Source organism: Festucalex cinctus, chromosome 14, assembly GCF_051991245.1.
Source record: "Festucalex cinctus isolate MCC-2025b chromosome 14, RoL_Fcin_1.0, whole genome shotgun sequence".
In the NCBI taxonomy this organism is placed as follows: domain Eukaryota; kingdom Metazoa; phylum Chordata; class Actinopteri; order Syngnathiformes; family Syngnathidae; genus Festucalex; species Festucalex cinctus.
Window position 1 is genome coordinate 4,600,806 of NC_135424.1, and position 26,698 is coordinate 4,627,503.

General features: G+C 42.5%; 1 protein-coding gene across 18 annotated transcripts in view; it reads left to right on the top strand.

The window, feature by feature from the left end:
* Window positions 1-26,698, top strand: part of LOC144001411 (uncharacterized) — a 127,215-nt gene that overhangs the window by 38,681 nt on the left and 61,836 nt on the right. For 15 of the 18 annotated variants that reach the window (XM_077495694.1, XM_077495695.1, XM_077495705.1 and 12 more), the window contains 2 exons: window positions 2,926-3,029; window positions 4,510-4,619. In XM_077495694.1, coding sequence (XP_077351820.1) covers window positions 2,926-3,029; window positions 4,510-4,619 — 214 coding nt within the window. Of the gene's footprint in view, window positions 1-2,925; window positions 3,030-4,509; window positions 5,219-12,981; window positions 13,084-13,167; window positions 13,234-26,698 lie in introns of those variants that run through there. The other 3 variants (XM_077495707.1, XM_077495708.1, XM_077495709.1) reach the window with 3 other exon arrangements.

Sequence of the window (26,698 nt, forward strand, 5' to 3'; positions counted from 1 at the left end):
CAATTTTAATGCACCTCACGTCCAAGGGGAGGGGTGAGTTGGGGCGGGGAGCCATCAGAGGGGATGGACTGCAGTGCCTGGCAGCGCTGTGGTCCCCCCCATTTGTGTCCCTGCCCCACCACTTTGTCCCTCCATTCCCTTTTTTAATGCACCACACATATACATATTCATTTTTGGGGGGGGATACGGGTATGTCGGAATAGGGGAAAATTTTTCCCTCTGCTCCGACTCACCTGCTCCCAATTTTAATGCACCACACGCACACACTTGTATATACACTGGGTGGGGCCACATTCACGGTGTAGGGTAGAGCTCGCCAGTCGGCGAGCTGGCGGACTCAGTAACAGGGTTAGGTGTCACTTGTACTCTGGCGTGACGACCGGGGCCTCTCCCCACCGGGCTCGGTGTTCTGGTGTTCCGCCTTCTCCCCTGGTGCTTCCTCCTCTGCTTCCCCCCTCCCGCCGCTGTGCAAATCTCGCGCGGCTGGAGGTGGGGTGGGCACATCTTCCCTCTCTGCGCTGCTGCCCGGTGCCGGTTTCCGGGGGGGGTGGGGGGTTCTCGCGGGGGGCCGGGTTCGCGGGGGGGGGTGGCGGCCGTCGGGGGGGGGGCGGCTTGTTTGGGGGGGGGGTGGAGGTATGGGTGGGTGGGGGGTTGGGTGCTGGGGGTCGGGGTGTGTTCGGGGGTTTGGGGGTCGGGGGTGGTGGGGCCTGGGTCGTGGTGGATGGCGGGTTTGGGTGGGGTGCGGGGGGGTCGTGGGGGGATGGGGGCTGGGGACCGGTGGGGCGCTGTGGGAGCCCGCTGGGCCTCGTTCTGCGGCCTTGGGCTCGGGGGTGTGGGCCGGGGCTGGGGCGGGGGTGTTCCGGGTGTCTGGGTCGGCTCGCCGACCGGTGTCCGCTCGGGTGGCTTGGGGGTGGCCTTGGTGCTGCCGCGGCCTGGGGATTCCGGGGGGGGGGGGTGCTCGCTTTGCTGGACCGCGGTTGACGGCTTCTTTCTTTGGTGGTGGTCCTTATGCATGCCAGATCCATCGCACCAGCATCTACTGAAACTCAAACAGAAGTTGCCTCTCCCTCCCACAGCCCCTTGAATCAGTGGGTGCTGGTGTCTGTGGATCTCACTTTGCTTTATCTATCCTTCCCTCCTTCCTCTCTTTAGTTTTTCCTCTGGTCACTTGAGATCTCAATTTATTGGAAGTTTGAGGTTTCTGGGGTTGGCATAAGACTCCGGTTTTGTAACCACGCAGGAGGGGTCTTGTTGGTGCTGGACTTCACTTTGATGGATTGGATGTACTGGCTTCTATTGATCTCACTCTGCCTTATCGATCCTTCCCTCCTTCCTCTCTTTAGTTTTTCCTCTGGGCTCTTGAGATCTCGCTAAATTTGCTGGAATTTAGAGGCTTCCGGGGTTGGCGTAAGACTTTGATTTTGTAATCATGGGGAAGGCAGGAAGTGTTTGGTCGGTGCTGGATGTCACTTTGATTTACCTTTCTTTTCTCTTTATTTCTTTTTTTTTCTGACCTTTTCTCTGGTCTCCTGACCATTTAAATCTCACGACTCTGGCAAGATTCTGAAGTACCTGGTTAAGGCGAAGGGTAATGGGATATTTATAAGGTTTTAGGTGAATGAATGAGTATAAATTTATAAGTATTTGCACGCACGCACACGCACGCACGCAAACGCACGCAAACGCACACACGCAAACGCACGCACGCAAACGCACGCACGCACGCAAACGCACGCACACATACACACACACAAAAAAAAAAAAAAGAAAAGAGCAATGATGACAAGACGTTGAATCGGTAAGACTACCGAATGAACAATTCTGAGCTCTTGGTAATATAAACAAAAATACAATTCTAATATTGAAAGGAAAATCATGTTACAAATATGAGAAAATATGAAAAACAGAACAAGCTATGTAAGAGAAATATAATGCAGATATTGGAGTAAATGGCCAACCCAACTTCATCCACTAGGCCACACCCCTTAAAGGCGAAGTTCACCCAACTTTTTTTTTTTTCTAATTTATAGTGTACACTATGAGAAGAATCCTTCACTACATACAGTAATTGCATTTCATAAAACCATTTTTTTTCCACCACCACAATGATAATGACTTTTCTCCCGCTATTAGTCTGTAACATTCTCGTTCTATTTCCCCGTCATTGTGATAATAATTTGACTTTATTCTCGTAATACTGTGGCCTACATGTTTTATTTCCGTGTGGCCCTAATAGCAGTTCATACAGTCTCACTGTCTGACAAGTGTTTTGAATTAGGCAGATTGTATCTTTTTTTTTTTTTCTCTCTCTCTCTCGCTCACGTCTGTGTGAAAGTCTCCAAAGGCCTCTTAGAGTAAAACCAAAAGATGGTGAGGGGAGATTGTCCTCTAGCCAGTCGTGCACAACGTCGCATAAATCAAGGCGTCCGCCGTTTGTCACCCTTCTGTCTCGGCAGCTCCTGGCTCGGACCCCACTGCTGTACCGATTCAGATTTTTTTTTTTTTTATGGCCCAAATGTATCCATCAAGCCCTCCGAGTGGCTTGCCAGCCGCCGAGCCGCCCCGGCGATCGATGGGCGCGCCGTACCCTCCCTCTCGGCCCCGCGCGCGAGCTCTTGCCTGCGTGGGAAGGGGGTAAGAGGAACCTCATTTTAGCTGGTTTTAGCCTCGGGCCACTACTGTGATTTTACCCCATGCTCCTGGCCTGACGTCATTAAAGATGCATGATGATGGATACCGTGAATTCAACCTCACCGAGGGGGTTTTGAGGTGAAGAAGACGAGGGAGAGAAAGAGAGAGGGGGGGAAAAAAAAAGAGAAAAAGAACATTGCTTGTTTTTCAGATCACACTAAGAATAAATCAAGACTGTTTAAATGTAGAGGTTGCAAGTGGATGCATGTGACTAATCTCCCGGTTGCACATCAGAGAGGCGAGCAGACGGCAGGCAGGCTTCGCCGGTGGAGAGGCGCCTCATGACCAGTTGGTGGTGCTCCTGTCACAGTCAATTCCTGCTAACAACACTTTGCAAAGTGAGCCTCAAAAACACACACACGCACATGCAGCACAACACAATCATGCACATGTAGATTTCACATCAACAATGATATTTATGTTGATTTTTTTCCCCCTCTTTTCTCACCGGTGAAAATGTTACTAATTCTAGATGATTCTCTCCTCTCCTCCCATTGCATGTAATGCATACAAGATGTAGTATTCATGAACACACATGCACGCAAAAGCATGCCTGTCCATATGCATGTTAGATTATTTTAAAATGTGATCACATACGTGCCAACAGGATGTAGATTTTTCAACACGAGGCGTGAAAGTAGAGCGCATAACCTCTGCCAAGGCCGAGAGAAACACCTTAAACATACGATGCTCGCCTACGTTTAGAATTTTGTTGTTAAAATTCATGTGCGTCGGTTATGCCAAAATATAGAAAAATGTTGAAAAATTTTGCAAAAGCAAATGGGGTCACCTGTCACGGGAACTTACTCGTGTCAGCACCTTGCAACGTAGTTAGAATATTATGGGAAGATGTGATAAAACTTTCAGAAAAAGCTAGATGTAAAAGTTTTGTGAAGAGAATACAGTTATAAGGTTACAAGAGAAAAGTTGTACAAGAATAAGGATACAGGTGGAATATGGTCTGGTTAAAGTTTAAATACTACATGAATAACATCTTTGTTAGAGGAAAGAAGTCAATGCTATGAGAGTAATATATATTTCTTGGAATAAGAATAATAAAAACAGCAGTTTGCATGTTACTAGAAACAAATGTGTTGTTATGCAGTTTGAGAAAAAGAGGAAAAACAAATGTGCAATGTTATTGCTCGATGAGTAATACTGTTTCAAGAGAAAAGATGAACAAATTATGTTACTAGAATCAAATCTTCAGATTTACAAGGAAAAAAAAAAGAGAAAAATTCTACAAAACTGAGAAAACCAAAATTCTCTGAAATGATTTTTAAAAAAATGTTTTACCAGAATAAAGTCACAATTTGCATTGCATCTCTTATTTTCTAAAATGTATTAATCACTTCATTAGGAAAACATTGAAAGATTACCGGCCAATTTTGTTATTATGATTCAAGCATTATTTTGTGATAAATTAAGACCAAATTGGACCAGTTAACAACAAATATCCTGGATCATCACCTTTAACCTATCATCCTGATTTGGTGGAAGATGATGTCATAAGTTGTACAGTATAATTCTTGACGATGTATTTTGCATTGTGAAACTTGGCTTTTATTTCTTATTTTTCACTGCATCTTTTATAAACCTTAAGGTTGGAATGAACAATTTAATCGAATTTATCCAGATTCCACCAAAATTTAACGGACAGGTTTATTTTCTTTCCTACATGGTGCAACACTCCAAAAAGTTCAGCGGTAACGCATTTTGTGTGAACTTTTACTAAACAGTGTTTAAAAAAAACATGTAACTTAAAGCTTCAATGTAACAAAATCCTCTGTGTGCATGTGTGTGTGTGTTTCTTTCCAGGACTCGTGTGTGTGTGTCTCCAAAAGGGGGAGTGACAGAATGGGGGAGAGACATTTGACAGCTGTGCACCCGGGTTCAAAGGTCGTGTCAAGCGGCGGACGAGTCTCAAGGTAAAGAGCCTGACGAGGGTCCGCCTGCCCGGTCAATGGCTATCGTTTCGGGGGCCCGGCTTGCGGTAATGGGACCTCACTCATGTGTCAGGAGAAAGCGGGCAAAAGAGATTGAACTTTTAAACTGTCCAATTTCGAGCTTAAAGGCGTCATATGTACGTCGAGGGCTTATCAGTGTCTTTCCGCCTGTCTGGCCACTCCCGCCCGTCTTCCCACACTTTTTAGACAATAGGCCTACTGTAATGTATCCGAGTACAAATACTTCATGTAGCTAATTAAAGCAGAGTTCTCCATTCTTCCAGACATTTTAGAGCATTTTGGCTAAGACGCACAGGATGTTGTTCTTTGGTATCAGCACCGAACCTACGAAAAGATACAGAATATTCTCTTTTTCACCAGAAATAGGTTGTTTCTACCCTTTTTCCGATCTTTAGTCGTAGCAGCAGTCGAATATGCGTTGGTTTCATGAAAAGCACCAGTTTCTTCTGACTTTGCAAAGTAGATGAATAATAATGAATAATGAAAAAGCAAAGCTCGTTTTATAATTTCACACGAGCAATGCCCACTTTTGAGTCTTTTAATTACGTACTGTACACCTCAGAAGTAAACCAAATGCTTTCTGTATCTGAAAAATGACTGATTAAACTTAAATGCTGTGAATCAATTCTGATTTCCTCGGTCGATTCGATTTCGACTCACGAGAATTCTGTTTGATTCGATTTAGATTTTTTTCCCCAATTCGATTCGCTTCACTTCAATCTGATATTGATCATATAACATCAATTCTTCTTATATATAAAAACTCCACAAACATTAAATTCCAAATTAAATTTTGCGTAGGCAGTCACTAACATGTTATAAAGTGTTACACAAACATTTACATCAGTAAGGATGAGATGAAAATATATTCATAATTCTAATTCAGTAATTGTAAATATAAATTAAAAAATATTCTGAATTGTCTCAAAGTGCAATAAGTCAGGTCTTTCAAAAATGTAAGAACATATATTCATGTGAACAGTAAATTTCAAGAAAACAGTAAGATAAAAAAAGGCCTATAAAATTCTATTGTCATATGAATTCATGGGAAAATGAGATATTAAAATAATTCATGGTATTATGAATCAATATCAGGAGCTTATTCAATTGCTTTTAACCCAGCCATATAAAGTACAGAAAATGTCAGATACTTTAGGACTTTTACTCAAAAGTTCTACCAAAGTTACTTTCTGTGAAAATACTTGTAGTCAAGTATCGCTTTCAGGTACTTTATACAAGACTGCTTTTAGCCTGCCTGTGTTTGCGCTCCGAGTGCACCATTCCAACATCCCGCCTTAACCGTCCCCCAGCTTGGGGAGTTGAATCCGGCCCCCTCACTGGAAGACCCTGAAATAAGGCCTTTATCAGCCGGGCCCACACAGTATCAGGGGGCTCCTCCGGCTGCCTCTGATGTGAAGGGGAGATGGACGGCGCCTCATGCCGGTCCTCTGGTCGAGCACCAGAACGGGATTGGGGTTGGCGGGGGGGGGTGCTGGTGGTGTTGCATTGTGGCGTCGGAATTAAGCAGGCATCAAACGGGAAGAGGAAGCCGTTGTTGATGCATTGTCTCGTGTTATTTTAACCGGCTTAGCGCGAGAGCCTCTTCATGCTGGAGTGTTGTGGGCGCTGGATGCCGATGATGATAAGTGGCGCATTCTCTGTTAAGACTGCTAAGCCGCCGCGCTGGCTCCGCCAGCACCATACTGCGTATGTGCCGATTTGGGCTGTGTGGCTCAAGCCTTTTTCAATAGGTTAGCATGGTCTTATCCTGTCAAAAGCGCTGACTTGGCAGTCCGACGCGCGGCCTTTACGGTCTCACCATTGGGAGTACTCTTTATTTCATAATGCTGACTTTTTTTTTTTTTTTTTTTTGCAAGAGATTTGATAGGAGTGGTGAGGGAGGGAGGGGGTGAAGGAGTTCAAAATATACAAAGAAACTTTTTTTAAATATCTTCATGATGTCTACGTGTTTAGAGCGGAAACCGTGTTATGTAGGGTCAAACAAGCCCAAAGTAAAGTTTAAAAGTTTGACAAGAAGATTTTTAGAATTTAGGACGGCCTTTTCCTTTTCAATGCATACGTTTTCATCCAATGCAGGGCGCGGCCATTTTGACACGATACATCCCTCAAAGCAAGTTTATAATAATTGGGGATTGGGCACCTTGACGTCAACACCATTCGGCAGCAGAGCGGCGGTATAACGTCAAAATGGCCGCACCCTGAAGTGGATGAAAATGGGAGGAATCATCTGCTTATATTTTTCCCCACAAACGGAATATCAATCAATCCATGTCCATGTTAATGTCTACTTGTGAGACTGGTCAAAATCATTTGTGTGTGTGGAATGTATGGTCCTGCGTCATGCAAATTAGCCGCTGTTCACCATTTACCTTGTTAAAGGGCGGAGCTACGAGGTGGCATCTCTTTGAGCCTCATGTCTAAGTGACACAAACAGCAAAGCACAATCAAGACAGTCAAAGCTTGGATTGCGTTTTCTCTTGTGGAGGTGGCACTTCATCATCTCAAGAAACAATTTTATGATTTTATAAACAAACATCAGTTTCAGCACAAAATAGCTACATGATTATGAAAAATATTTTAAAAGAAATTAAATTTTGATGCCTCAGCATACAATTGCTATACTGTTATCGTTTTGATCTTTAAGAAGCATTTCTTTTTCCCCCGCTGTCATTATGTGGTTGGTATGTTATGAGAATTATGTTTTGTAACTTATTGAGAAAGTGGTAACCTACTATCATTAGAACGCCATCTTGACATGTACAAAGTGCTTTTGGCAATCACTGTGTCACCTTTGATTTGTTGCTGGGATGGAATGTTACAACAATTTTGGCACTAACCCTAATCCTAATTCTAACCCGCTTCCCACATATTTCAAGATGACTTTTTTGCTGCAATATCTTTTTCCCCCTTTCAGCGTGGTCCTAATATCCTCCGCACGTTGTAAACGACAACAAGCAGCACAGGCATCATTTTAATAATGGCACCAAGAACGTGTAAATTGGCGCCATAAACGCGCATGGGAGGGGAAATATGTTTTGCATAGATTTAAACTGCGGCATTTTATTTACCGGCCTGCTGAATAATGGCCCAGCGAAGATAGTTGGAGCTTTAATTCCTGTCGTCTGTCGTATTTGGGCCCATTAAGTGGCGTCATATGTCATGTGGCTGACACCTCCGCCATTGGCTACGGCTTGTTTAAAGCCGCCGTGACGTGTTAATGGCTTAGCCATCAGGACTTGTTCGATTTTACTACCCTTTCAGCTTGTTTCATCTTGAGTCTGTAATTTTTAAGATTTTTTTTTTTTATGGTTTGAGGTTGTTAACATGATGTACGCCTAATCCGGTAGAAAACTTGGAAGATAAAAATTTCAAGTGATGAGTAGAATCAAACCTATTTTTGCCCAAATTATATGATGATATAGCAAATCATTTCAAAACTGTAGTTCTCTTCGGTTTTAGGTGGCTAAAAGTTGCAATTTTATGTAAACATTCTATGACTGATATGTTTAAAGAGCTAAACTTTTAAATTACAAAATAAGACAAAAAAAAACCACCCTTGGGAATTTCCATTACATTTGCATTTACTCAGCTAAAATGCTGAAAAAAAGGAGGTGAATGCAAATGTCCATCATAGAGCACTGAGGGTTAATAACGTAATCTGGCAAATCACGACACCTGATCATGAGGTGGGGGAAAAAAAAAAAAAAAACTGTGCGCGGGCCAAGTGTTTTTGTGGACGGCGTAAAACGCACGCTAATCTGAATGAAAATGAATTTACGCCAGGGCCCTGCTGATGCCAGCCTCCGCCATCGCCGCCGCCGCCGCCGCCATCTCGTTCGCAGTAAATTTTCACTTCTGCACGCGCGCAACTGATGCTCGGCGGACACCTCGCCTCACTCTCGAGCTGTCTCATTACCCTGCCTTTCAAGTGGCGGGAGAAGAGACGGGGGTGAGAGCGACGAGACGGAAGCACAAGACGACGAGGGGGCAAGGAGGAGACGGAGCGTGTTATTTTTCAAACGCCGTTTTTTTTTTTTTTTTTCCTTTTCTTTTCTCTTCCCCTCTCTATTGTTTGCCGCGACTTCACACCGATTTTCAAAAAAAGTCTCACTTCCCTTTCTGACAGATGTGGTGTCATCGCTGCTGTTTAATTAAAAAGGAAATGGAGGTGATGATTGCAACACAGACGTGATCTGATATGATAATGTATTTACAATCGTCGAGATGAGCGTCATTAAGGATGTGTCAAGGACAAAGTCACCCTGGGAATTTTGCTGGGGGTCCGGAGCTGTCAAGTGTGTTTTTTTCTGAGGCGGCTGTTTGTTAAGATTGTCAGGCGGCCATGACAGTCACAATTAATAATTCGCACACATAGAAAAACCAAAAAAAAAACGGAGATGTGATGGCGTTTTATGTTTTTTTTTTTTTTTTTGAGCTGATGGCCACTTGTAAATGAAAGCAGTTTCATACCTGCAGAAAAGAAAAAGAGGAGCCCCTTGATACTATACGGGACTATCCATTAGGAGACGACTTTGAGTTATTTTATGAATGTTTCATAAGCATATGGAAGCTTCATCAAAACAAATTGTTTCCATTTTGACAATTACCCGCGACAATCGCCGGCCGCACCTGCCCGGGAAGGGAATGAATAATTTCCAGTCGTTTTAATTGCTTATGTGACAGCTAATCATCAAGGCCTTCATTTATTTATCCGGCTTCATTTGAACTTCCTCTTCGGTTGATAACGTATCCAGCCCCGCTCTCTAGAGTCGTGCCACGCTGATTAAACTGTAGCACAAAAAAAAAAAAAAAAACTCCCTCCGCTATTATGCAGATGCCAGCCAAGGCAGGCCCCGCACAGCCTGCGATAATAACATGTATGATCCGGAAGTTGGTCAGAGGTGGCATATGCACTCTCAAACTCAAATTAAGACTCTGGGAAAAGTGCAAGTACCGCTTTATTTACATAAGTGAGACCCTGTGAATTAAGTTTCTGAAAACGTCAGAGTTGTTTGAACACAATTATTTGCTGAGACTGAGAACTATAGCACTTAATTGTAATTTTCACCATTCCGATTTTTCAGATTTTTTTTGGCCGGTGCTAAAACAGGCCCAGTGACACTTGAGTCCCATCACGAGTCACCCCTCCTTGATCATGGAAGAACTTAAGCACCTTCAGCAGCATCAGTTGTCATCGGCGTCATTGCGATGTGCATTTGGCTAGCTAGCTAGATAGCTAGTTAGCTTGCATTCTAAAATACTTCTTCTCTTCAGCTAGAGTGCCTCATTGTTGGTCATGAGTGTGTCACACAGATTTAGACGGAAGAGTGTGGAATTTATTTATATATATATTTTTTTTTTTATTTAATAAAAAAAAGTCAGACTTAACCACCAGTGTTTGGACAGGGGCTTCAGTATTTTGAATGGTAGGACCCTTAGTTCATATCCGGGTCATGGCACCAAAGTTCCGAATGGACAACTACCGGTCCTTTTATCTTTAACGCTCGCAAATATTTTTCTAAAAGTATGTAACTTATAGGGGTGTGAATTGCCTAGTACCTGGCGAGTTGATCCGTTTCATGATTCATAGGTCACGTTTCAATTTGATACCGATTAATCCCGATACGAATCTGTCGATTATTGCCATTTTTTTTCCCCTCAAATTTAGAAAATACTAATTAGTAAACTTGTACACATACACTGTAAGATTTGTATGAAAATGTATTGATTTATCTGAAACTTCAGGCTTATAACTGTGAGTCACTGTATTTAACAACCAGGTTAGGTTACAATCTGTTTATGCATTGAAATAAAATATTAAGGCATAATGTTCCATCAATCTAAAATTCTTCCATGCTTAAAGTTTGAACCCTAACCCGGAGTAAGACGTTTTATTGAATATTTCCACCAAAAATTGATGTTTAAATATCGATTCAGCTACATATTGAATCGATACGAGAATTGCGTGCTGTCATATCGCGATATGTCGGCGAATCGATTTTTTTTAACACCCCTAGTAACTAACAGAAGTCCATATATTCTCAGGTGAACTATTTAATGGATACTAGAAAGATCGATACATGGCCGTGGAACCCTTTTCTGCCAGATGTGGAAGGAGATCTAACTAAAATGTTCCTACTCTTTTACTTAGGCTGATGAGATGTGACAATGTGTGACTTGATGGTCTTAACTTGTTTCGGCTGGTAAGTGTGCAAGGGGAGGAGCTAATCGAATATTTTTTTATTTTTTTAGGACAAAACTCGACATACTTGCCACAAATCATTCTTGTAGTTGACGACATCAAACAATTTGAAAGTAAGTCTATGGTCGATTTCAATCACAGTTGACTTTACCGCTCTCTATTTACATCTTATCTCCGTTGTCGTCATCCTCAAAGTTTGAAATAAGTAATAAAAACTCATTTTTCAAAGCACGAAAGAAAGTACAGCTGTCGAAAATAAAAATACATATGTAGTTAAAGTACATAATTGGGTCAAATGTGCTGAACCACATTAATGACGTGTTTGTACTTCCCATCAGTGCGTATGGGTCAGAGCTGCGGAATTCTGCGAAACTTGTTGACGGTTGCAAAATGTTGAAAGTGAAAGCACGGCGTGCCACCATGGCGCCCGTGGGGGGAGCTCGAGCTTGTCTTCTCTAATTGTTCTCGCGATGAGCAGCCAGCCACCAAATGTCATTTTAATCATGTCGCCGTTTAGGTGGCAAATCCATAAAAATTGCCCAACATTGCCTCAAATCAGAGGACAAGCGTGACAGTGTGGAGTTATGACGACGACGAACATCTGCACGCCCCCAACCCTCAGAAGAAGCGGCGCATTAGGCCCCCATGTTCCTAGCCGCCGGTGGCTCGTCTGCAGCTGCCGGTGGCGTGCCGGGAATCGGTGCGGCGGCTATGGGGAAATCAGCCACTGTCCCCCCCTTCCCTCCCGCACTCCCACCACACACACATACATACACACACACCCCTCCCTGCGCTCTCAGCGTCCCAAGCATGGCCATTAACTGACTGCCAGCAGCTCTGGGAAGGGGAACAACAGATGCCAGCCACTGAAAAGCCTCCAGCTCTTCAGCTCGAGCAATCCCAACTGGGCCGGGACGGGCCTCTGTAGATTTTTGGACATACAGCGAACAAATGTGGACATGAAAAGGGGGGAAGAGGAGGGTTGTCGCCGAGGTAAAGATTTGTTAACCCTCTTGAACTTGACAAGAGACGGCACCCAGGCGCAGATTAGCCCCCTCAAAGCTTTCTTTGGTGCGAGGTTGACGCGCGAATATGTGAATATTGGTGGCAAGTGTGTGCGTGCGCGTGTGTTTGGACAAGGAGGGCTGTTTGCACATCCGTGCATGCAGTGGCGAAAGTCGTGTTTAAAAGAGTGTGTAATTACACGCTTGTAGCATGCTAATTACACAGTAATTACTTTCTTTTTTCCGCACGTCAATAGAAATGACTTTGTGATGTAATAGTGGCGTAATGCACTGAGGTTTTTAACAATTGCAGGGAAAAATATCAAAAATATATGTCCCCAAAGTGAGCAGCACTTTATATCAGTGGCTGGCATGTCTGCCTCAAAGTCAAGGTGTCCTAGGTTCAAACCTCCTATGCTGAATTTAAATGTTCTCCCGTTGCTTTGCTAGCTGGGTGTCAATTGTGTTTGTGTTTGGACAAGGTTGTGTTTGTACATGTTTACATGCAGCAGGAAAAGTTTGTTTAAAAGAGTTCAACACTCATAGCACATTAATTACATCGTAATTACACTTCTTTTTTTTTTTTTCCCCAGTTCTGATTGCATGCCTGGTAACTGCACTGCAATGCAATGCAATACAATTGGAACTTTTGACCAACATGTTTGGAATAATGACAGTGTGGAGTAACATTGAGAAATAGTGGTTGGCATATTTGTGGATAGCATGGTTGACTTGCGATTAGCACATCTGCCCCCAGAGTCAAGAGGTCGTGGGTTCAAATTTTGGCTCTGAGGTTGAGTTTTACTCGGTGTCAGTTGTTTGCGTGCGTGCTTGTGTGTGTGTTTAGACAAAGTGGTTGTTTGCACACCGTTGTATACCACAGCGAAAGTCAAGTTTAAAAGACTGTGTAATTACATGCTTGTAAACATTACTTAGACAGTAATTCCCTTTTCTTTTTTTCCCCTCGTCTTTCTCCTGCCAGTTGAAATGACTTTGTCATGCAGTTTTACACAAAGTCAAATCACCTTTAAGGGTAATTCAACCACGAATGTGCCTCGTAACACATATTGAAGTTTGAACCGCCATGTAATTCAAGGGATTTGGCGACCCCATGAATGATGTCCAACCCTCCGGATTCGCGCTAGGCTAGGCTAGGCGAGATGCCGGGCTTCCTTCGAAGGGCGTCAGGAGTCAGCTGGATCCGGGGAGAGGGCCCAAAACACGTCCTGAGTCGCCAGCGCCTAACGGCGGCGGGGCTGCCCGGCAAGTTAAGTACAGCGCAGCAGCGGGGAAGTGTGCAAGACTCAACTCAACTCAACTTTATTTCAGGAAGACAATCTATCACCAGGTAAAGTGTTCGACCTTAGAAGTTAAACTTCAATTTCCTCCTGCAAAAAAAAAAAAAAAAAAAAAAGTTGTTGAAACCTCACATGTTAAAATGATCAAATCGTGCCAACGGAAAGAAACGCAATGAAGCAAAGGATGAAGGCGTTAATGCGACCTGCGGGTGTCAAGGTCATTTGCCGCTACATTACATACTTAAGCGGAGCCACTTTGACCACACCAACAAGGAAGCGGGGGACGAATCGGAAGTGGAGGTGTGGAGTGGCGAGGGAGAGGGTGGAGGAGGAGGTTTGGGGCTTGGGGTGCGAGAGCACAAAGCCTGGGTAAACACAGCTAGCTCTGCATCTGGAACCAACTAAAAAGATGCTTAATAATGCAGAGCCGTGCAGGCGGGCCCTGTGCAGCTGTTGTGTGCGCAGGACCATGAAAGACTCTCCATCTGACAGCTGGCTCCATCTAGCTGGCTCCATCGCCCTCTTCCTCTCCTTCATCCCTCCCTCCCTCCATCCGTCCCTCCCTCTCTCCTCCGTGGTCCAGAGCGGCCAAGAGACAGCAGATTAGGGATTAACCAATCCCTGCCTTCCTCATCTTCCCCATCTGCCAAGCAGCCAGGCCCGGGCTCCCGATTCCGCCGAGAGACGGGACATGAGCGAGGAGACAAAAGCGGGGACGTGAATGCGGGAGACGACTGGGAACCGCAACACGCTTGGCGGCGAAGACTTTGACCGGGATCGACAGAGACGACGTCGCCCCGTCGTCGAACTTGAGGCGACGTTAACAATTTAAAGTGAGGCGCCATGATACACGCCACCGCTTGCGTAATCTCATGCAGCATTCACACGGCGGGCCTGCCACTCACCGTATTCAAGCGCATGGCGTTCCCCCGCTGTATCGCGATTCAGAAATCACACCCCCTGCAGTTTTTATAATTTATTTTCTTTTTTTTTTTAATGACCGAGTAAATCGGCAGCAGTAGTCGACGTTATACTGCGGCAGTTTGACACATCGGCAAATCATCCTCTCAGTCAGAAAGAGAGCTCCGTCTTCAAAAATTTTTGTCCTCGTGTTAAATGAAATTTAGTACCAAAGCAGGGAATTACTTCTTTTTTTTTTTTTTTTTAAGTCTGCATGACTAACCAGATGTAGGACAAAAAAGTATAATAATCATATAACTGATGGCCATTTAAACGCATTAGGAAAATTGTTTGTCTTTTGTCGTTGCAAAAAAAAATAACAAAATCTTGATAAAACACAGATAAACCTCTATTATTTTTCTTCTAAAAAATCGGGGGTTGACCCCACCAAAACTAAAAAAAAAATTGCGAGTAAAATTACTTTTAAATAAAAGAACTTTTTCTTGGTGTTGTTTTTTTTGTTTTTGAAAATTCATCCAGCAGCCAATCAGAGTGTGGGAACGGGCCCCCCCGGACTGCCATTTCCATTCCTAATCTCAAATTTTTACAATGACTTAGGGTTGCACGTCTTCAGTGTAGTACCATGTTCTGCCACAACATGCCGGGCAGCACTGAGCTCTATTGGCAGAGATGCTACGTAATAAACAGCAAGAATAGGAGGATGCTCGTTCGGTATACATTTTTCACGGGATGGGGATCGAGCCCTGCTGTGAATTACAAAAATCGGCGAGTAATTGACCAGCGTGAAAAGGTTTAAAGTGGTGTTATAGTTGCCACAAGATGGCAGCAAAGCACTTTTTTTTTTTTTTCTAGTGAAGCTGCTCTCAGTTCAACAAAGACAAGATACTATTTTTTATTTTTGCTGTTGTTGAAAGATTTAACTATATATTTATATATTTTAAATGCTCTCACTATATTGCAGTTTTCACCTATAGCGTTGGATCTGGAACGTAGCCCTGCGCCAAACAGGAGTTCACTGTAATCCGCCGCATCCCCGCTACGGGGCGATGACGCGAACGTACATTACATTAAAACGCTGCGCACCTGAACAAAGCTGGCACTCTTTTTAAGGTGGCTAAAAATACACCCTTGTATTTTGTCTGGCGAATCAAAGGCGCCGCTCGTCTTTTTTCATGGCGTGCCAGCTCACATTTGGCAGCGAGCGGAGAGCACACTTGCAGAAATAATTGCTCTTATCTGTGAAACTCGATAATAACAATAATAATAATAATAATAAAAGCTCCTGCTTTTCAGCTGGGAGGGTGCTCCTTGCTAAGTAACTGCTCATATACATTATTATAGAAAAGTCACATTCTTAGTCAATTATAGAAGACATACTCTAGCTCTAGCTAATACGAGGACTTGGCATGGCTTATCAGTGACATTAATTAGGCTTTATTCCGTTTGGCTTTAAGAGAGATGTCAAGTGTAGGGGGGAGGTTGTAACATTATTTAAAAGCATTAAACATATATTGCGCTTGAAATTTTTGCCTTTAAAGTTTGTTATTCTGCTCTTCACGAGTTTCTTCTTTTCATAACAAAATCGAACTGTAAAAGAAAACATTAATGAAAACGTAGTCTTATGCTATTAGTGCTGTCCAATGAAAAGCACGCAGTAGAGACTTATCTACGGCGTTACTTTTTTTTTTATTTAGTAATCTGATTACAGTTACTTTGCAAAGTCACAATTTATTACTCTATAGCTGATAACATTAATGGCAATCGTTAGCAAGTGAAAGTGCACCAGTGACTGATATCTGACGACACTTGGAATAGGAATCGTGAAACAGTGGTTACAGCTTGAAGTGAAGCATTCTGGAACTTAACAATGGGCCGTCACATGTGCGGCATGTCACGTTAGACCACATAAAAAATAATAATGGCAGAAGAAAAGTGAATCGTGTTTTCAAGCTGGTAATCAAGTCACTATTTTTTAGTTAGTGTCTGAAAAAGAAAATATTAATGCACATTCTGTGCTGCTGACAAAGTGTTATCTAGCGTCAGAAACACTACTCACAGCACATTCAAACTTAACTCATTCACTCGCCGCCATTTTCACAGAAGCGGTCCCGTTCGCTCCCGGCTGTTTTACTGGATTTTGACTGATTTTGCAAGGCCCACAGAATATTGTGTTCTATTGCTATAAAAGCATGGAACCTATCAAAAGAAAGATTAAAGTCTCTTCTTTCATCAGGAAAAAAAGTATGTTTCTATCTATTTCCGTTTTGCAGCAATTAGCATTAGAAGAGAGCTAAGTTTCATCAGTTTTCACAAATCTATTTAAAATTGTAAGTAATTGAGCTTTTTTTCTACATGGCCCTGGTTGATCTCCTTTGCTCTACTCCCACCTGCTGGCCGTTTGTGTAATAACTACCATTTCTGCAACCGTTCTTTGCAGTTGAGAGGCTGCAGAAAAGCCTTTTGTATGCTCTAGCATAAAAAAACAAACAAACGTATAAATATGTCTTTGGGACACTTAGAACATAAAAAAAACGTATTTATACGTCATTGGGAGTAAATGAGTTAAAGAAAAAGACCCACAAGTGGCTGTGTGAATTTATGGTCCCTAAATTTAATTGTTATATTGAAAAACACATTTTGCTGTGACAATATTAACAGTTTTAGAAAGACTTATTTTTTAAAAATCAGAACAAGTAGCTATCTATGTAAAATGAAATCCATAAAGACTTTTTTTTTTCAAATCAGAAAAGGGTGTCTTTATTTTATGTTTAATTATATAAAAAAAAAAAAAAAACATCGCCGTAAAAAATGTACTTTAATCTGTAAATAATAAAGTAACTCGTAATCTTAAACCAAGTAATCAGTAAAGTCACTCTTTTTCAAGTAGCTGCGGCTTTCCGCACTAAACGAGGAGCAAACTAACTTGTGAATCCATTTTCATGTACTGAACACTTTCTTCCTGAATGTTTTACTCTGTATGTTTTAGTGCCGGAGTGTCAGGTAGCAGCAGCAGAATTCCAGCTCTTGTTTCATATCATAAAAACGATTCAAACTTAAGGGACCGAGTTCAGCTCGGCCACTTGGGAATTTGGGAAGAGGAAAAAAGGGAAAAAAAAAGTTCTCTCTCCTTTGGAAAGATAGCGGGTGTCTTAACAGGCCCTCAGCTGCAGTACCTGGCTCCCTGTGTGCACACCTTTAAATCACACCCAGGATAGTTGCCTTGTCAAAGCTCTCTCTCTCTCTCTCTTGCGCACTCTTTCTCTCTCTCTGGCTCGCATCTGAGAAACATTAAAACGCTTCCTCATGCAAGCCCGAGCCTCCCACAGGGCAGCGAGCGGGAGCAGAGCCTTTCTCTCAGGCCCGGCATCCGGGGAGGATAGCGCTCAGTACTGCTCGGAAAGTCCCAGCTTGGACAGCGGTGGTTAATATTTTAATAGCCTACGGCTGAGGCAGTTATCGTCCCCATGTATTCTTGTTGGTGGCTTGGAAGAAAAAAAAAAAAAAAAAAAAAACACTCGCTCACGCTGTCTTTCTCACAGTTAAGAACCCGATTTGAGTTTTTAATTATTCTTTTTTGAATTCCCCAAACAGCTCTCCTCTGTTCTTTTTCATTTGTGCGCCGCCGTTTTTCCAACACTTGTATCCAGGGAATGCCTGATAGTGTCCTACTTAACTTTTCACTTTCTTTCCTGTGATTTCTCTTCTTTTTTTTTTTTTTTTTTCTCCCCAAGCACCCACCCACCTCCATTCCGAGGGACTATTACTGATCAATCCTCCAAGCACCTGCATTTATATTGATCACTCGTTCACTTTCCCTTCCTTTGCGACTGAAGGGAAGCCTTGTCAAGCTCAGGTAAAAGTGAGCCGATCCCCTCATGAAGACTTTCCCAGTCCACAAGGCTTTGTTTTGATGTGGTCTACAGGAGAATAAGGCTCATTGATGCCACTTAGCAACAAAGTAATCCCACGCGAATAGAGCGGAATTTACGTCCCCGAATATCATTTTAATTGCCTGTTTCAAAGTGGCGCCTTTGCTCGTAACACTAAACAAGCATATCTCAAATCATATTTTCCCATTGGCATGAATGGAAATGCTATTAATCCATTCCAGCCACCCCCCCAAAAAAGTTGCTGTATTTCATATTACAACATGTTACATTTGACATCACTAGTGTAAAGATGACATTCTGATTAATATTTTTATTACTAACATTTGTAGAATGAGTTATGAAACAAAATCCAGCCCTATAGGGGACGTTTTGCCACTTGCTGCCAACTGAAGATGACGTCACTGTTGCTCAGGGCTCAGGCAACAACCAATCACAGCTCACCTTTTTTATGAAGCTACGCTGTGATTGGTTTGCTTCCTGAGATCTGAGCAACATTGACGTCATCTTCAGTCGACAATAAGTGGCAAAATGGCCGCCGCCTGAGATGGATTAAAAAAAATAACACGGCTGAGCTTCTCTTTAATATAAGTCTAGTTGAAAGACTGCAACAGCCATCACGGCTCACCCGTTTTCTGAGTTTGGTCATTTGACATTTGCAAGCTGAGCCCTGAGGCACTATGATGTCATTTTCAGTGGACAAGTGGCATTACAATTACAATATTGTTTCGACAAGAGGAGGCACATAGAACATGTTAACTCATTTGCTCCAAAAAACATATAAATGCGTTCTATTTTAAATGTTTTAAGTATACCAAAGACGTATTTATACGTTTTTGATGTGTGCAGCCTCTGAACTGCAGAGATCGGTTGAAGCTATGGTTGTTAATACAAAAACGGCCAGCAGGTGGCAGCAGAGTATAAGAGATCAACCAGGGCCATGTTGCAAACGAGCTGATTTCCCCACAGCTGTAAACAAATTTGTGAATAATCATGAAACTTGGCTATATTCTAATGCTAATTGCTGCAAAACTGAAACAAATAGAAACTTGTTTTTCCAGATGAAAGAAGAGACTGTAATCTTTCGTTTGGTAGGTACCATGTTTTTATAGCAATAGAACCCAATATTCTGTGGGCCTTGCAAAATCAGTCAAAATCCAGTAAAACAGCCGGGAGCAAAGAAAAAAGCCGTGAAAAAAGCTATGAGTGAATGAGTTAAAGATTTTTTGACTTGCCTTCTTAAAAAAACAAATATTATATATTCTGGTAAATATAGCATTTCTACAGCATTTTGCATTTTGGCACCAAATTAAACCATCTTCATTAGCACAATTTGCATTTTGCAAAAAAAAATATAGCCTCGGCAGAATATAATAAAGTTTTAAGGGGCAAAACAACACGTTAAAACACTCTCTGGTCCTAAATAAACCAACTATACGACTCTTGATGGACACACCAAACAATTTCCAGCATTGAACGGGTCTCCAGATGCAACTTTACAACTTTTTGTTGTTTCTGCTCATCAGCACATAAAGCGAGACCACCAACCCCCCTTTACGCCCCCACCGCCTCCCACGGCCCTTCATTTAAAACTAATTACAACTAGAGGAGGCGAGTCAAGTAAGATAGACACAACATCTGCATGTATGGTGGTTAGTGCTCTCACTTGACTGGCTGGCGTATGAGTCAGTGCAAATGCAAATGAATGCATTACAGGTTCGCGAGTGTGTGTGCGTGTCGGCCGCTCGGAGCCCGCCGTCAGCACAGCCTGCAGGGAAGGGTCCGGGGTTACGGCATCAGCTGCGAGCGGGAATGAGAGTGGCTGAGAGTCAGACAGACAGCGCCGTGGGTTATTATGTTTGAGTCAGAGCAAACACTCCCGGGAGCACCGGGCCCTCCATCTCCCCCAAAAAAAAAGTAGATTGCAGTTACAGTCGTAACACAATCACAAAATAAGGCCAGGCGGCTTTTAAGAGCAAATTTATATATGCAGGAGGGGGCTCAAACAGCACCCGGAATAATTAATTAGACAAATCTCATCTGGGCACACTTAATTGAAGTGCGCTAAACACGCCGAGCGCTCTCCAAATGGAGAGGACGGGTCAATCCGAACCTCTGCACCTTCCGTAATGAAAGAGAAAGAGGAAGATAATAGCACACATAACCTGCGGCAATTAAAGGGCTCGGGAATGTGGTGAACAAGCTTTGCCCTCTTGGACACTGTTGACCCCCCGGTGCCCAACAAGGCCCCCCGGGGAAATAAGCACTTATTAAAAATGGAGGAACGGGGCCCACAAATCCCGCCGAGGCTGTAATATGCTATAGAGTAATTTAATTCTACTTACATGTATCACTTGGGCTCACGTGCCGAGCGGGAAGCAATTCGGCATTTCATTTGACAAAATATGACCTGTCGAGAGGCGGAATAATAACTTGTGTTGTCGGGTGATTGCGAAATAGGGGGAAAAATAACAAAAGAATAAGACACTATCTGGGTGTAATTGTCATTGCGCGTGTGCCATCTTGCTGCTTCTTAAAATAAAATAATAAAAAATAAAATCCTCCTCGTCTACTTAAGGGATTATTTTGAAAGTCTCTCTTTACCCTGCAACAGACTGATGAAAGACACGTCCGTGCTTGATTTGATCATCCTTCATAAAACAAAAAAAAAATAAAAAATAAAAACCCCGATATATATGTTGGAACCACAAGTCCTGGCATTGGTTTGGGAATATTGGTTGTACCCTCCTCCAGAGTGAGGGAAAATCCCCCTGGTGTGGCTGCGCTTTTTCTTTTGTGCTGTGTAGTTTCACCGCAAATAAACATACTGTCTGTTATTGTGCTCCCACAAGAGCCGCAGTTAAAGAAGTAGACTTTTCCTTTGCTCTTCAAAACCGAATACAGGTCAGCGTCCTACATAAGTTTTACTGCACTTTTGGAAAAACACTTGCCGCGCGCATATGTTCACGCTTTTCACGCAAAATATCCGAATTCACCCCGAAATACAAATCAAGTTTGTGTGAAGTTAGCGTTCGTTAGGTCAAATTTAGTAGCATTAATTATACCAGATAGAACAACATGGCTTGCATGTACATTGTGGTAGTCTTTCTCAAATCTTGAAGGAAAAAAAAAAAAAAAAAAAAGCTCTCCAAGTGCCACCATCACAACTAACTTTAAAATACTGGCGTATTTATTTCTTTTATTACGTACTGGACACTTTTTTTGAAACATCAGAGTATACAAGACTGTATCTGGCTGATGCGCAAATCCAGTTTGGTCAATTTACAGATTATTTTTTTTATTATTTTGTTTTTAATTTTTTTATTTTATTTTATTTTTTATTTTTTAGGTTTAAATTAAAATAACTTACTCCAGGATTCCTCTGTACACTGGCCAATGTCAGAGCCCAGGGTGTGTTTTTTTTTTTTTTTTTTTCCCTTCCAGTGAAGTTTTAAATCCATCCATGTTCTGTCATACCAGCTAGCTAGCGGCAAGCTAACTTGGGATGGTTCATCTCTCCGGTCCAACTTCCAAGTTTGCTAACTCCCATTGTGCTAGGATGTCATCAGAGTCCAACAGTGGAGTAACGACAAACTGATACAGATTAATATAATGCTCAATCGCTAGCTAAACATTCCCATAAACATTCACATCTCAGTTTGAGTCACCACTGATTCGTTCTGATTATCAGGGCGAAATATATTTAATTGCAAAATTAAGTGTTTTTAAAATATATCGCAAAGCTCATATAGTCACATTTTTGACTCTGTAAAAAAAACAGGCATAGCATTTTCATGCTAAAAGATAGCATTTTAATGGCAAAACATTGCCTTTTTTTGTTGCAAAATGTAGCATTTTTGTGGTATAATACAGCAACATGTGCCATGTTTTTGTTCTAGCACTCAATCATTCAGCAATAGTAAAAGTTAGCCCATAAAATCTGCCTTGATTTTGTATGATTTGCCAGAAAATTCCTGCGGGACCCTGTTGACCATGATGATAGCTACAGATGAACATTTAGGTATGAAACAGGAGGGACCCATGGCACCATGAATAAAACAACTGCTGCAGGGGGAGCAATTTGGGACATCTGATGAATATAAATAAAAAAAAAAAAAGCATGAAAAAAATAAACAGGCTCTTCTTGAGCATGCAAGCGCGCTTGCCTTTGGAAGAGCGGCCATGCCCCGTGGACACATAAAGGAGTGCAAAGGAGTGATAGGACGCGGGGGGATAGGGCAAGGACACGCGGCGGCCCACCCCCTGGTCATCGATGACAAGAGCAGGGGGGGGGGGGGGGGATGTTAAACACACACCGGGCTGACTCCACACTTTGATTTAGCACTTTTGCCTAATGTTACTAAAGGGGGGCGAGGCCGGCTGGAGATGGGATCAGCAGATCTGCTCATAAAGAAGCTTCACGTCGCCGCCTCGCCTGCAGTCTGACGCGCCAGCCGGCCTCTCGTTTGCGCGCGTGCGGCAAAGAGTGGGGTGGTCCGCCGACCGGAGAGAACAATACACAAAGGGCGTCTAACGATTCCATATTGATGGCGGGTAAATGGCTTAATTTGTCTGTGGTGAGGGCTGTATTGACTCCAAACACATGATTTAATACATATTAATATTAGATGAATCACTCATTAATGGATGCATCAGACAAACCGTAATATTGTGTCGTAAATAGATTGAGGCCTTTTTAACAATTTATGCTGAAGGTTTTTGTTTTTTTCCTCCCTACTCCAACTTTCACTTAGGAAAGTGGTGCAATGTGGATGCGGCTTCATAAACAGCACCACATGCAAATGCCAGGGTGAGAAAAGTTTTGGTGTTTTCTTTATAATTCGTTTTATGTAGTTTTAATTAGTTTTTGGAGGCAAGTTTAATTTTTACATTTTTTTTATTTTCAAAAATGCTTTCTTTTAGTTGAGTTTGTATTAGTTTTAGTCTTAGTTTTTTTTCTTTTATATTTTTTTATATTTTAAATTTTCGGTGAACGCCTTATGACGCAAAGCCACGAAAAAATAGACGCACTGAGCTTTGACTGAAGCAGGTTTTCGTCCGGCGATCCGGGTCAGTAAAGCTCTCTGTGTATTTTTTTGAGACTTTGCTTCATAAAGAAAAGCATAATACTTAGCGCTTCAGCATATTTTCTTAGCTATGTGACCAGTTTTGGATGTGATGATTTTGAATGATTATTGTAAGCTGTTCTGGATTTGAAATAGACCTGTTTGAAAGGTCTTTTCACTTTTCAAAGCTCGATTTGTTTCAAAATTTGCCTCGTAATTAATATATCATCACCCTCTTAATGTAATTTTTTTTTTTTTGCAAAAAATATTTTTTTTTTGCCTAAATCATCTCCTTACGATGTTCAATTATTTTGTTTCCTGAAAAAGCTGAAAAAAATTACTTGTTTTAAGAAAGCGCCATCCCTTGATAAAAAAGATTTAGAAAACATAAAATAAATAAAACACATTTTACTGAATTCACATGCCCATTGAACTTTTAATGCAGAGAGTTATAGTAAAAATTCATCAAAAAAATAAATAATCTACATGAAATTCCCAAATATACTATTTCTGCAGTAGCACCACTGTTTATGGCCAATTTAGAAAAAAATATTTCAGTCTGCGTGCGTCATGTCCATTGCGTGTCCATCGTGTCAGTGTTGCAGCAGCAACTGACCATTTTTATATTATTTATTTAGTATTTTTCCTCCAACTTTGACTCAGGAAATTGGTGCACTGTGGAAGCAGGTAAATAACCCCCCCTCCCCTCCCTGCCTCACACACCAACACCAGCGCCTCACTTTCCAGCTAGTTACTCTGACTGTGGGCTGGGAGCTGATCTGTGCTCCAGACACTTTCAAGTCTACTTAATGTAGCCTTCACAGGCTGTTTCATGCTCTTATGGAAAACAGGCCTTTGAAATCCCTGCGCAGCCCAATCTTAATCTCATTTGTGAATATGAGCCCAGCCACGACAGGTCCAGGAACATCCTCGTCTTCCTAAAGCGTCCTTTCATTTGTCAGGAGATTTGGTTGGGGGGTGGCGGCGGCTCGCGGTTGACACTGGAGGAGTGATTTAATTGATTTTAATCACACACCTGAGATAGAACGGGAGGGGGGGTGACGGCGGCGGGGCTGCCCTCCGCCATTATTCCGAGGGCCCGGCGCCCTCCCCTGTTTGTTTTGAGACGTCAGCGGTTTGACGGATACGACTTAGATTATGAACTCGCAAAGCGGGGACGGAATTTCAAACACGACCTTGGACTTAATATGCCGACGAGGGCTATTAAAAGACGGAGCCCGTCACCTGAAAAAAAAAAAAAAAAAAGATGGAGGTGCGATATGGATTTCCAAATGTTGCGCTCCTGACAAGTTTGACTTATTGCCTCCAGCCGACGCGTCCACAACACACTGTGAGGACGTTCCGCAGGCAATATTCAACTTTTGTAAGCGCGCAAAGATGAATTCCTCCCTTCTGCCTCCTCAGGAAGTCTGAGGTCTTCCCACAGCGTGCCAGTAATTTGTTATGAAAATCTCCACCCAAATGCGTCGAGTGGGGGGAGGAGAGCGTCGGACCACGTTGTTGCAAGCCATTAGTTGGGAAAACAGTTTGGTGAACATTATAATGCAAACCAAGCCGGAGAAGTGGGGAAAAAAGAGGCTAGAAGACAGCCTGGGGAGAGAGATTTAAATATGTAATCAACTAATATTTCATTTATTTGCCTCACATGGGAACCTGACCATTTAGCTGCGGCGCAGTCGGATCTAAACCTCTCGCTTTTAATCAGGCAGCCCGGCAATTATGCGCAGATCTGAGCTAGCACAAAAACAAAAAGTCACTTTTGTGTTATTAAACCCCGCAATCCGGGTTCAACGGCAGAAAAGGGAGAAAAAAAAAGTGTCGGGATAAAAGTTTTACTTTGCTCTGCATTTTATGACGCGCGCCTGGCCTCATTCCTTCATTCAGCGCGTCTCGGCGAGCTCGGCGGAAGCCTGCGTCGTTTTATTTTTTTTGTATTTATTATTACCCGACTCTTGCCGACTTGTCGTGCGCTCCTGGTAGAATACAATGGCATTCATTCTTGATGAGCCCGCTGTCACTTTTAATTTCTGCTCGTTCGCTGAAAGTGAATGACAGTCGGCCGCCGTCATAAATATAACATGCGGCGCATTAATTTTTCAGGGAACAAGAATGGGTGGCTCCCGTTACTAATTCCTTTTCAAATGTTTAGATTTACGGCTTTTCTTGCCGGCTGCATCTTTCTCCAACTTTGCGGTAGAAATACATTTCCATCTCATTAATGAGCAATTAAGGAAAAGGGGGCGGGAGAGAAGTCTCCATAGTGAAGGACGGGTATAGTTATTACAGTTTTATTACTATGTTATTACAGTGTAAATGCTTTCACGGTGTCTAATCGTGATATACTCCACTGACCTTATACAAACATTAACAAATAGTAGTCTTTCCTAACTACATACATCAATTGAGGAAAATGGCTCATAAGGGTCACAAAAGGGAACGCAAATGACATGCAACTTCTTGGAGGCTTAACACCAACATTCTATGGATTTGTCCTTGGCTCATGCACCACCCCTTCACAAAGCTTAATCAATATCAGTGAATTTGATTTTGAGTAATCCCGTTGACAAACAAGCCAAATCCATTGTTCAGACTTAATAAACTACAGAGAATGAAACTACTTACACATTCGCACTCATTTGGACAAACAATGTAATAATACACAGGCAAAGTTTTGATCCGGTTTTAAAAGCATTTACATTCAGGGCTGACTTCAATTCTGTTGGTAGCTTATGCCATTTGTGTGCAGCATAACAGCTAAATGCCGCTTCACCATGTTTGGTTTGAACTCTGGTGTTATGAATATGCAGACCTTAGAGCTCTACTGGCTTAGTCTTCAATAAGGAGATCTTAAATGTAACTTTTTGTATTGGTTGTTAAAGGGTTAGGCCGCATTCTTGCGCTAGCGTGAAAACGTCAACGCTTCCTCAACGAGGCCTTTAGCAGCCATCTTTAAACTCTCAATCACTTTTGCAGTCTTATCGTCTCAACGCCGGTTTAGTGTAGAGACCCGGCGTTCCGGCTCCAAAAACAGATTGGAAGGCGAGGGGAAAAAAAAAAATGAGCGAGATGAAAACGTTTGGATATGCTCAAAAGAAGCCTTCTGTCAAAGGCAGCGCATCCTCAAAGAAGTTGGGGGAATCTGCTATTCTTTTTAATGTCTGCAACGGCGCGGAAGACATGAGCTACTGTACGTCCTTGTTGTGGCTCCGCCGTCATGATGTATCACACAGGTCCTGATTAGCCACCGGGTATCCCGCAATATCAAATAAACGTCATTTATTGGACCAAATAGATGCTTGTTGTGACTCTTTTAAAAGACGGGAGGCGGGGCGGGCGGGGAAATGTGGAAGTGACAGCTTGTTAGCTGCTAATTCAATTTATGGTGTCTGCTTTAATTTAAATAACATCACCTGTGCTGGATGGCGTGAAACTCATGATGTTACAGCAGTTTAAAAACAAACGCATTCGCTCTCGCTGGAAATTCACGTTGTTATTCTTATTCCGTGACATTAATTTGAGCCATAATGGCGAGCGAGGTAAAAAAAAAAATAAAAAAATACATTTGGCATAATTCACAGACATGAGAGGTGGTAGACAATAGGCAGCAAATCAGCGGCAAT